The sequence below is a fragment of the Adelges cooleyi genome, unplaced genomic scaffold, assembly GCF_023614345.1.
Source record: "Adelges cooleyi isolate 19-005CV unplaced genomic scaffold, UGA_ACOO_1.1 ACOO_flye_CR_arks_rails_tigmint_CR_PRNA_108, whole genome shotgun sequence".
Taxonomy (NCBI): Eukaryota; Metazoa; Arthropoda; class Insecta; order Hemiptera; family Adelgidae; genus Adelges; species Adelges cooleyi.
The window spans coordinates 13850313-13863068 of record NW_026095761.1 but is presented as its reverse complement, the minus strand read 5'-3'; the positions used below and the strand labels follow the sequence as shown (position 1 = coordinate 13863068).

General features: G+C 28.8%; 1 protein-coding gene, 1 long non-coding RNA gene and 2 other non-coding genes across 5 annotated transcripts; 2 read left to right on the top strand and 2 right to left on the bottom strand.

Moving 5' to 3' along the window:
• Nucleotides 1–3137: 3137 nt before the first annotated feature.
• On the bottom strand, nucleotides 3138–4739 carry LOC126847481 (uncharacterized). Of its 2 annotated transcripts, none has more exons than XR_007687072.1 (4): nucleotides 4464–4739; nucleotides 4140–4356; nucleotides 3620–3744; nucleotides 3138–3419 (listed from the first exon to the last, which is right to left on the bottom strand). It is a non-coding gene; the product is annotated as an uncharacterized LOC126847481 (long non-coding RNA). The 2 variants fall into 2 exon arrangements; XR_007687071.1 differs by having other exon boundaries at nucleotides 3140–3419; nucleotides 4232–4356.
• Nucleotides 4740–5155: 416 nt separating this feature from the next.
• LOC126847581 (U4 spliceosomal RNA) lies at nucleotides 5156–5295 on the top strand. Its single transcript, XR_007687096.1, has one exon. It is a non-coding gene; the product is annotated as a U4 spliceosomal RNA (small nuclear RNA).
• Nucleotides 5296–6830: 1535 nt separating this feature from the next.
• LOC126847476 (26S proteasome regulatory subunit 4) lies at nucleotides 6831–11194 on the bottom strand. Its single transcript, XM_050587735.1, has 8 exons — nucleotides 11032–11194; nucleotides 10742–10892; nucleotides 10551–10675; nucleotides 9522–9707; nucleotides 9118–9432; nucleotides 8754–8951; nucleotides 7411–7620; nucleotides 6831–7071 (listed from the first exon to the last, which is right to left on the bottom strand). Exons 1-8 carry the CDS (start codon nucleotides 11032–11034, stop codon nucleotides 6937–6939), a joined length of 1323 nt encoding a protein of 440 aa, XP_050443692.1. The 5' UTR covers nucleotides 11035–11194; the 3' UTR covers nucleotides 6831–6936.
• Nucleotides 11195–12369: 1175 nt separating this feature from the next.
• On the top strand, nucleotides 12370–12574 carry LOC126847579 (small nucleolar RNA U3). Its single transcript, XR_007687094.1, has one exon. It is a non-coding gene; the product is annotated as a small nucleolar RNA U3 (small nucleolar RNA).
• The last annotated feature ends 182 nt before the right edge of the window (nucleotides 12575–12756 follow it).

Here is a 12756-nt window from a genome sequence, read left to right as displayed (position 1 = left end):
TTAAATATTTAATGCTATCAATAGGATGCTGACTGCTGTGATATTAAATATTAAAAAATACTATAGAGAAAGTTTTGAAACGATTTACTGTAACAACCTTTTTTAAGTTACATAAAAAAAATGTAAGTAACAAATTTTACAATTTGCTCATTGCATATTATATTTTCACCAAAGACGTATAATTTTGTAAGTGTGCATTGTCAGCCATCGCAGCTGTGTTGCAAAAAGAAAAGAAAGACTGTCGCCAAAAGTATAGTTTACTAACCGTCAACAGCTACTGCGTTTATAAAATATTTTATTTAAATGATTATTTTTGAGTTCCTTCCATAGTCCGCCGTCATTATTTGGTTAAAATACTCTTATTTTTTTCTTAATATTTGAAAACAATTAGATACCCTTTGCCATAGCTCATATCTGAAATATTACTTGGTGTTTAAAATTCACTTACGCAGGTTCTCTGTCAACCAATTTAACATATTATTTGGAGGTAATTATCAACTCACGAACGTACCTTGACATAATATTATGCAATGTGTGTGTGGCTGTACTTTCTAAAGGTTATAATATGGAAAAATGGTTCCGACCAACTACTTCATGTGCACAATTTAAATACCTAGAATGTCTATATCAAAAAGAAATTAACACAAATAAAATAAGTTTTGTATACATTTAATAATAACTATTAATTTCTATAATGCTCAAGATTTTAATTTTTTTATTTTAATTAAACCTGCTGAAAATTTTAAAATAGTATAAAAACTGATTTGCATAAAGAAAAAAAATACTATTTAGGCTGGCCTATTTTATGCAAATCTCAGTATCGTCAGACGGCCCAGCTTGGGGCTAATATGGCTAATTTTGGTAATCAAAGACAATTCAACCTTTCCTGTTTGAATACATATAAAATAATTATAGTAGAGTAACTCGTGGAAAAACATTTTCTATTTTTTATTAAGTGGTGAAATTATTACATTTTTGGCCCAATAAAGTACCTTTCAGGTATGTTTAACTGATCTAAAAAGTGGCCGTATAAAAAAATCAGTTCTCCGAGCTAGATACAAAAAAAAATGTACTAAAAATGTTTAACTACTTTACCCCCAAAACCGAGAAACGACATTTTCTCATTTCTTTCATTATTATTTACATATATTTAAGAAAAACCCGTTTTCTAAACAATTTTCCCTATAAACACAATACAGTTAAACCAAACATTAATGGTTTCTAAACGTAGGTAGTTTAGACTTTTTAACTTAATAAGTATTAAATGTTATTTTGTAAGAAATTCGGTTTTAATAATTGCTGTTTATTCTGGCAAATGTTTTTTTTATTATTTGCAAGTAAGCGCGGCGGTTTTTTTTTTTAAATAATTTTAATGTTATTTGTTTAGTTTTGAAATTTTGATGGTTCAAAATAAACATAAATACCTTTGTTCCATAATATTGATTTGCAGTCTTGTTCAAAATTATAAATCTTAGACCTATAAATAAGTTGTCAATACCTTACTTTTTGATAACTTATGCTGATAAGTTGCAACCTTTTACTTACTTGAACAGAGGAAATACAAACACTTGATCTTGTTTAATGGATATTTATATATATGTACTATAAATGTATCTACACTACCTACATCTTAATAACACTATAATTTTTTGGCAAATATCTTTCAAAACAGACTGTCAAGACTTTTCTCATTTTGTTTACCGTTAATTAGGTTTTTTTCCCACGACAAATAAATCTTTTTCAATGGTATCGACAACTGAATTTTAAAAAACAATGTGTTATAAATATTGTATTGTATGTTTGGATAATATATTCATTATTAAACCTGGTTAATATTCGCCACTTTTACAATAAACGACACAGTATTCTATTATGCACAGACTTCATTTTCAACCGTGTACCGCCATCTGTCGGTCACGACTAAAACCGTCAAGACGTCTTGCCTTTTGTAAACCATCGTTTGATTTTGTCGGTTGTCTTTGCTCTACACTTTCATTCTTTCTTGCTTGTAAACTTAAGTAATTTCACTTAATAATCGAGTAGTAACAACACTTGGGTTTAGTCGAGTTTTCAGTCTTAACAAATCAATCACTCTCAGCAAAAGAAATTGCAAACTGTCTTGTGACCAAACTTCTGCACAGCCGAAGAAGACAAACTGTACATTTATACCAGTTGAATTTCAGCAATCGAGCAATCGACTAATGGTCCACCAGTTATGCTGGTGTAACCGTTGCTCTTTTAATTTATCTAGAACGGGCTGTCAGTTCTCACGACAGCCTACATATGTACTCAAAGATCTTAAATTCTCATCTTCAACACCTGTACAAGGGGATGATTGGGTGCGGTCTGTTTTTAAGGAGCATTGTATAGGCAATAGTTAAGACTGATAAGATGTTATTTAATAAATATCCACCAGTGATAATTTACAGGTTAATTATTTGTATAAGCTTCAAGATGTTATTTTAATTAAAAAAAACAATATCAGACCGCATGCAATCCCCTTATAATAGTAAATTCTATAGCACGTTGTATTATATGCAACTACAGTGCATACTTCTTAAATATATATAACTATGTTAAATATTGTAATAATTAACATAGTTAAATTAGATTCAAAGTAGAATACTCGATTGTTACTATTAACATTGATATGTTAATATTAACAATCGAGTATTCTATACATTTAACATAACAAGATCGTTAAGACTTAAGTGTCGGCATCCGCCCCAATTGCACAGAAGTTAAATCCTCATTAGTATAAGACTAATTCTAATAAATTATTAAACATTACACTATATTATACCCGACAACAATGAAGTTTGCTTGAATCACAATAGTCTTATCTTAGCTTTTTTGTTTTTGAAAACACAAACTTTCAAATTTCCCAATTCTAGTTCTAACTCACATTCTAGATAATATAAACATATAGGTATAACAGATATTGTAGGTCTAAAAAAAACTTAAGAAACACTCATATTATATATACATATTTTATGTTATTGTTTGAAATCTTAATGTAATACGATCACAATATATTGTAATAGATATTATATATATATATATATATATATATTTATTTATTTATACAGATTATATCAAAAAGCAATTGAAAATCAGTTATTCAAAAACCTAAAAAAAAAAACAATTATCAATCATATGGAAAAGGCACAAGTAAATTATTAGGATAATATATAATGTATAGTTTGCCTAGAATTAAATTAATTTCTTTTAATTGTTCTGTGTCTTGTAGTTGATGTTAAAGTAGGTAACAACAACTTGATACATTTCTTCAGTCAAAATATCTAAATCATGAACACTAGTCTCAATTTCCATCAAGTCATTACATTTGAAGGCCAAATTATGTAAAATGCAAGCAGCTATCACAGTAAGACTCATCATTTCATTTTGCTTCAATGAACCTAAAAAAAAAATGTAAAAGACAATTGAGCTTAATAATATTAAAAAATAGAGAGAATATACAAATTTAATAATATATTTGTTTATATTGAGCCCTAAATTTTTGAATTATTGTATAGTTTCTATTAAAAATATCGGAACAAATAAATATGTATAAAATAAGTTAGATGTATACAAGAAAAAATATATATATACAAGTTACCTATTGCAGAACTTCTTTAAGGCCATATAATAAAATCATCCATGAGTTTTGACATGGCCCGGATAGACTTGTAGTTGGTACGGCAAAATAGACCTCTACTTAGTCCAAAGCGGTCCCTGATTTGACTGTAAGAAATTAATGCAGAAATTAATGTTGATTAGTATTAAATTATATGGATCGGTGTATTATTGGTATATATTCAATAGTAAAAATATCCAATTAAAACAAGTCAAAATGCCAAAAGTTTTTTAGTTTATTAATAATAAAATATAATGCATTCAAGAGTTCTCTTTTAGAAGCCCAAAAAGTATAGCTCTTAATAATAGTGAAATTTAGTAACATTTTTTAGGGTATTTTATATGAATCATAATTATATAATTATTAGTAATATATTATAATAGTTGTACAGTATAGTTTATAGCAATTAAATAGATATTTTTTCCTGGAACTAATTTCTTTGGACATTTTCACCTAGATTTATATTCCATTTATTAAATTTATTTTCTATAATAATATGTACCTTTACATACATCCGTATAATTATTATAAATATTCTAACCAAGAAGCAAAAAGAAACTTGGAAAAATATAGTCACGAATTAGTTTTTATTACCCATATGTCTCAGTATTACATATACAGTCATAAATGTTGTTTTTTTTAAGTCAGCTATAGGTCTTCATACTTTAGTTGTGTACGAAAGTCGGCATATACAATGGTTTTACTTCATATATGGACACCTAATTTAAAACATTGACAAAATATTACTTACTAATAAAAATGAAAATATTAAACATTATTATACCTATACAGGTAATATGTTTTGTTACAAATTATATATATTTACCTCAACCGTCTTCGTACAATCTTGTAGCTAACATGAAATTGGTAATTGTGGTTTTACAACTCGACAGTTGATGGTTTAACAACAGAATTATTTTCTTTTAATCCAAAATATGTTTGGTGGTTTTTTGACGTCGAAAAGCAAATATCAAACAGGATAAGTTTTTACATTTTCCATTTTGAATAAATTCAAAAATATTATGTAGAACTCCGAAAAAAGTATAATTTTAACGTTAAAAACAGAAAAGTAGATTTTATTTTTACTTAAATTTTAAATTTAATAAATTCTGATCACGGATAAAAATATGATAAGATGAAAATGCAAGTATACCCACTTTCGTTTTGTTACGTATAGCGACATCTGGTGTAATATTCCAACGTTGCGTCAACGACCGTCCCGACGTGATCTGCCGCCGTGTAGTTTACAGTGACGCCAGTAGAATGTGCTGGACGTGTTCAACTCATTGGCCGCTCCGGTTTCGTAGTATCCAAGCTTAACTGTCGATCGTCCAAGGTGTAAAGTTCTATCGACGAACCCGACACGAACACTTTGTGTGACTTACGGCCTTCCTATGTACTTTTGGCCCGTCTGGAGACTAGCCGTAAGCTTTAAAGGTAGTCGACGCATTTTGGCATACTGACCGGGTTCGTGTATGCGTTCAGTGCATAAACAACACCAAAACCGACGATATCGTCAGCTTTGCGCAGTGGCGATATCGTAACCAATGAGGTCTATCCGAGGTGCGATTATTGCTAGTTGAAAACTTTAACCAATACCCCGCCATGTGGACATGAAACACTGTCCGCATAGGCAATTTTTGCAGGCCCTGACGGGCTCATATCACTTGAATCTTTTTTAATAGAGTATTAACTAAGGTGTTATACATGATGTTTTAATTCTATTTCTTAACTATCATATAGTGTAAAGTGAGTAGAGTGAAGTTACATTACAAATTGTTATATGCTTTAGTTTACAGAAACGTAGTTAAAATGTTAATGTCATACCATGACATGTATTTAATAAACAGCAAAACTATGTATCCAAATATTGTAATATTTGCATACAATTATGCAAACTCAAATTTCCCTAGTGTAGTCCAAAGAAATTGATCGATAAATAATTATAAATTTAATTTAGTTTATATTTAATTATCCACAATGTGTGCGCTCATGTTTGTTGTAAACTTGTGTTTCTTGTAAAAATAAAAGATTTAAGTATTTTTCTATTTAGATTTTAGTTAGCTATTTAACGTTCATCATTTTGGCTAACATCGTTAATTAGTCATTCATTACAATCTCCACCAACAGTAACAAACTAATATATAAATACAACAATAAGAATGTATGTTATTGATGTTATAGGTAAGGCAACACTTATTTTTCAATAAAAAATGTTATGTCATGAAAATTATGAAAAAACTTTTTATAAGCAACCGATAGCTAATATTTTAATTATTTTTACATTTTTTGTAAATAGAATTTAAAAAGTTGGGCTGAGACATTACGCATTATTGCCCAATTTATGACTTTTGAAACATAAGAAGTTTAAACACCTTAAAATGTCTATCTATTTATACAGTGATCCATTTAACATAAGAAGTTCATTTATTTGGAAGATATTAATAAATTAATAAGTAGTTTTTCTTTTTGAGAACATTTTTAGTTAGTTATGAGTTATGACTTAAGTGACATTGTAAAACAAACATTTTTTTTTTTTAAATGGCAATTATTTTTATTAAATGCATCGAGTGTTTTTTGGTTAAATGGATTACTCTGTATATACATATAAACATATATCTTGTTTGTCCAATAAAAACGGCTATTTAAGTAAATTATAATTTGCCAGTTCTCTCTCGCACAGTTTAACTTCGGTACCTTACGGAGTGTTTTTTGACAAGTTACTTAAATACAATTTATAAAAAACATAAGTTATTCAAAATAACATTTTTTAATTTAATTTTTACAGAATTACAGAAAATGTCAAAAATATATACATAAATATTTTATTTCATTTTCTCTATTTAAAATCTACTAGTTGTAACATAAATATGTTAAAAGGTTTTGTGTTTCGCAAACCAAAATTTTTGTAGTTAATATTGTCAAGGATCACAACTAATACCATAAAAATAAAAACTAATACTTTGAAAATACTATGAAGAAACACTGAGGATGTATTACGATGATCCGACAGACTTTTACATATAATATTGTCATATTATTGTGATCACCCTTTATATGACACATTATAACAATGAATTTACTGACTATTCTATTAAAGAATTAAATATATTATTAACTTTCATTGCATACATTTATAATTAAATTGAAGGAGCAGAAAACTAAAATATATTGTATAAATTAACAATTATAATTATGTTACACATATATATTTTCGACTTCATTTATGCATTGAATTTTGAAAATATAAATATAAAAATTATTAAATTTGATAAGAATAATGGATTAGTTTCAACATGTTATAAATATAATCCTTCAGGAGTGCCTTCTTTCTTGCGGTACAAAACACTCTCCTTGGATTTCTTGAAATCTTCGTTAGTCACTTTCATACGACGTTCACGGAGCGCCATCAAACCAGCTTCAGTACAAATTGCCTGCAATGAAATTAATATTGTAAGTTGTAAGCAATTATTATTGATATTCACTTTAATTTTTTGAAATAAATTCAATGTTTTTTTACGTTTTATTGGAACTAACACAGATATCATCAAATGTACCTATTTATTTTTGTGCATTTAAATAACTGCAACCAACCTAAATAGGCAAGGCTTGTTGCAACAACTTTTTTATTACACAATGGAATTAAACTCGATACTTTTAGTGTCAAGTTTAACGCCTCAACTGTTGCTACCTCACACGTATTCACTTAGTTATTTGATTAGAACCATTAAAAAAAAAAAGAAACTGCCTTATTTGAATTTGTCAATAATTACCTTAATATCAGCTCCAGAGAGATCATCTTTGGCCATAATTAGTTCTTGTAGATTAACTCCGTCAGCCAATGTCATTCTAGAAGTGTGTATATTGAATATACGACGTTTGGTCTTTTCGTCTGGCAAGGGGAACTCGATCTTTCGATCAATACGGCCAGGACGAATTAATGCTGGATCTAAGGTCTCAATACGATTAGTGGCCATCACAACCTGAATGTAAAAATAATAAATGTATTAAAATCATAAGCATAATAAATTGAACTATGGTGGTGGAAGTGGCCATTTGGACAAAATTAAAAATAATTAATTGCTTTTATCGTTTTTATACAGCACAATATCCGGTAAATCCTTTAACGCTCTACACTAGTTTATTCTTAAAATAATTGCTGTTTAATAGTGTTTTGAATAATTATTTACAAGTTATTAAAGTTTAAAATTTAGGATGGGAGTAAGAGTGGAGAGTAGAGTTATTTTTATCTGCGGACATTTCTCAGCCACACTCCACCTCCAGTCCTAAATTTTAAACTTAAATAACTTTAAAAATAACTATTCAAAACTGGTTATCGATCAGTAAATTATTCTTAATTTAAAAAGCTAACTGAATTTATAAACTTTGCCATTTAAGTTCAGTAAGTTGATAGAGCTCTAGCAAATACTAAAAAAAAATGTTTAATATTGTACTATAACAAAAATAAAAATATTTCCAAAGAGAAACACTACAAAATTGAAATTATTTTATAAGTAAACTAGTGTAGGGCGTTAAAAGAATCACCCGGTATATCAAACAATTATATAAAAGAAACTAAATTTGGTCAGAGAATATTTATTGATTAAAAAAATGTTTTTTTATTTGTACACAACTTCTAATATCATACGATGGTAGAATTGTGGATAATATATACATCGATAAATTTCACCCAGTATCAGTACAATTGTTAAGTGGGTAACTGAGATAAAATAATATTAATTGATAATACAGCTTAAAACTATATTTGAAGGTCGCCGTTTCCAAAAATGTTGTTAATTTTGTCGAATTGGTCTTGTCGTCGAGATACAGTCTATACTCAATATATGAACACATACAAAAAGAGTGGTTTTAAATTGATACTTAATAAACCTACTAAAACCAACAAAATATGATTTACAGACAATATAACTTAAAAGGATTTGAACAATTTTAGTTTTGATTTTAGTAATTCCTAACACAGAAACAAAAATACTTGTACAATGTAAAATTTATCATTGCAATGTACAATTAACATTTTCATATCATCGTATTAAAGTTATTCGGTGATTAAACACTTAAGTAACAATAATTTAAATCAATTAGAAGAATTTCATACCTTAACGTCACCCCTCGAATCGAAACCATCCAGTTGGTTAAGTAACTCCAGCATAGTACGTTGAATTTCACGTTCTCCTCCAGAATTTGAGTCGTAACGTTTGGTACCCACTGCATCAATTTCATCGATAAAGACTATTGATGGAGCATGTTCTTCTGCAACACGGAACAGTTCTCTAACCAACTTAGGACCATCTCCCTGTGGAATAATTACAAATTGATTTTCAATAAGAGTACAATTTTAATTAACTTGGATTCCTTTCTATACAGTTATAAAAAAAAACAGTCTTAATAGCCATTATAAAACAACAGAATTTTTAGTTAATTAATTGATATTAAACGTAAAATAAAAAAATGCGTCATACCAAATATTTTTGGATAAGTTCCGATCCAACAACTCTTAAGAATGTAGCTGAAGTTTGATTGGCAACGGCTTTGGCCAAAAGAGTTTTTCCAGTACCCGGAGGTCCATACAGAATCACTCCTTTGGGGGGTTTAATACCCATTTCTTCATAATACTCAGGGTGAGTGAGTGGCAACTCAACAGATTCTTTTATTTCCTGAATTTGTTGATCCAGCCCACCAATATCGCCATAAGTTTCTTGGGGTGCTTTTTCTAACTTCATAACAGTTACCATTGGATCAGTGTCGTCAGATAAAACACCTACAACTGCATGAACCTGAAATACATTAAGTTCACAAACGGTTAAACATAGGTTAGTGTTTTAAATCAAGTTATACCACCATATTTTTATGTTTATTCAATTACCTTATGGTTTAGCAAAACAGAGCAACCCGGTTCCAATTGGTCTTTGTCAACAAATGACAATATACTAACATAGTGTTCGCTTCCAACAGACGTTGACACAATGGCATGATTGTCATCGATAATTTCCTCCAAAGTACCAACCGACATTGGACTTCCACGTAAATCATCTACCCTAGATCTTTCTTCCTAAAATTAATAGTAGTGTTTAAAGAAATGTTTATTACATAATATAAATAAAAACATATAAATTACAGATCTCCTGGCCAACATGTGCGGCCATACTTACAAAGACGACAGACATAAATAATATAGCGTTTAAAATATGATAGGGCTAACTAAAAAGTAATACTTAACATATTTTCTTTCAAATGGTTATCAAATCATTGTTGTATGTATCTTAAAGAAAGCACAATATTTTGAAAAGACACAATTTTTTATGGAAAAAAAATTGATAACTTATAGAAATGGCTACAAATCAGTTTGATAAAAAAAATTCCAATAAAGAATCGCATCACTGTACTAGTTAGAGCTTATTATTTCACGTTTATTCAAATATCCGAATGTTGCGTGTAGTTTGTGAATTTTTTGCCATGTTTTTCTTATTTGAATAAAAGTTTTCATAAATATTTTTAAGATATGTGTTCAGTGTTATCGTGTTTTCGTTACAGAAATTCATATAAGTGATCAAGATTATTAGTATTATTAATTATACTATAGTAAGTTCTAGATTAAGATTTCGTGAAAAAATGCCTATATCTTTACTCCTTTATAAATAGACAGTAAATATGGTTCATAAAGCCATTTATTTCAATGGAATATTTTAATTTCTAACATCATTTAATGTAAGCAAAGCTTTTGTGCAGTGGAAGTTGAATCTGATACCCGTATTACTAAGTTCACTCCCCCACACGTTTATTTTTCCCTGATAACTACCAATATTACATGTTACAATCGATCAAAAAATAAAATTTTATTTATATCATAAATGGTTAATGGTTTCAACAATAACAAATACCAATGTATTATTACCTCGTTTCTTTCTTCTTGGGGCTTCAATCTTTCTTGATTCAATATGAATTCTTCTTCCATCATCAAATAATCCTTTACACGTTCTAGTTTTAACAACTTCAAACGACATCTTGTGTGTGGTGTAACTAAAATTTAAAAATAATTTAATAAAAATTAAGAAAAAGATTCTATGTAATAGTTAGTGGTACTACTTTGAGGTAATTTTGTGGCTGTATCTGGACCCTTTGCACGTTTCCTTTTCTTACCAACCCTAGTTGGAATTGGTGGTTCGTACTTCTTCTTCTTGTCTTTGTCATCTTTCTTCTCACCTCCGGCTCCTCCACCACCCGAATGACTTTGTCCCTACACAAGAACATACATTACGAATCAACAATTAATATACCTAAGTAAAACATTTAAAATATCAGTAATTAGTATAATAAAATAAATAAAAAAATATACAATTTATAACCAGAGAATTCCATTGAAAGATATGACTTACCATATTTATTAATACAAATTTGATGAGTTAATAGTTAATACAAAACGTAAATATAATTATTATTTTAACTATCCAAAAATTGAGTTGAGTTGACTTGACAAAAATTGAAAATAATGAAAAATATTATTGTTAACTAGTCTTCACTCTCGAACTCAAATTCTGTTTATCATTTGCTCTGTTGCCAAACTTCATAAAATGTTAGGTTAGAATTCCAAAGACACTATAACTAAAAATCAAATCATATGATAATTGATAACATATTACAAAATTTTCATTTTTTAATTTGGTCGATAAATTAACTTCCGAGTTCTGTATCCAGAATCCAGATCATAGACATTAGACATAGAGAATAAATAAAATAATAAACCTTTATAGCTTATAATTATAGGTCTTACAATCTATGGTCTAGATGTGTCTTACGTATAAATCATAGTTGACTATGAAGTATGAATTTAACGCCATTAATTTAGGTATAAGTATTTTTAATTATTTATCAAAATGTATTAATATTACTGTGTATAGTGTATACATTTTCAGCACACCAAACAACGAAAAATTACTATATTTTTTAACTTAATTGAAACTCTAGACCTCTTCGGGAGTTTTTTATAATTAAGAATAACTACCAAACGTATGTTCCAGTGTACATAATTAGTTAGGTACTCATTAACTAATACTAAATTATTATAGTTGGCTCACACAGACAAATTTGACTGAAATACCATAGATTGAACATATGTACGTGTTACGTGCATATTAAATCTATTGTACTACTACTAAATATAATTATAATCCAGTATTTATACCACAAAAATGATTCTTTTATAATAAATAAATGAATACAGATTATTGTATTATAGTGTTCAACACTGAGTACCTGAACAATCAACAAAAGTTAACATTTTTGCTCTTACGATTATGATAATGAAATAAACAGGGTATAATCATTGTTTATATAAATATTATAATATGTATAATAAATGGTACAATGTAATAGCTGTGACGATACAGGAGTAAAAATATGTAAATAGTTCATTTTGGCATTCTGCTGTCTATTAGGTGTAGAGTGTTGACGCTAGATGGCTCTGCTTGTGGACTACTATTAAGCCGGTAACTTCGATGGACGATATGAAATACTTACAATTGACTTAGAATGTTAGCTATTGATTAAAAACAACTAGGCATGGTCTAATGCAAGTAGTGTGCAAAAATAAAGTATATTAGATATTAAGTGTGGGGACAAAATTACTTTTGACAGGTTTACTCGATTACTTTGGGTAACTCCGGTTAACTCACCGCTGATGACCATAAGTATGAGTCGTTTGCAGATTTACAATTAAGATCATACTTCACAGGATCATTTCTGTAGTATGCATCGTCCCCTCCAGGTGCAAATCTGGAGTCGTCGTCAGCCACGATGATGAGACTAGTTCATTCGCCAGAGCGTGAGACTGCTAGTGGTCTACCATTAATTTGGTAACGACCATCTAGCGACGATGATCGCAACCAGTTCGCTGGAAGGTGTTTGAACAGTCTGAGTGGTTCCCAATATAACAGTAATAAAAATTTGTATTTCCTAATTGTTTCCTCCCAAATAATTGTTAATTGACTCAGTCTAAATTGAATAATAATAATTTAATTAAATGCTTTGACCGACGCATCAACGTCGAATTTCTTCTAAACAAATTTACAAATATGAAATAAAAATATATTTCCTTTAATCAT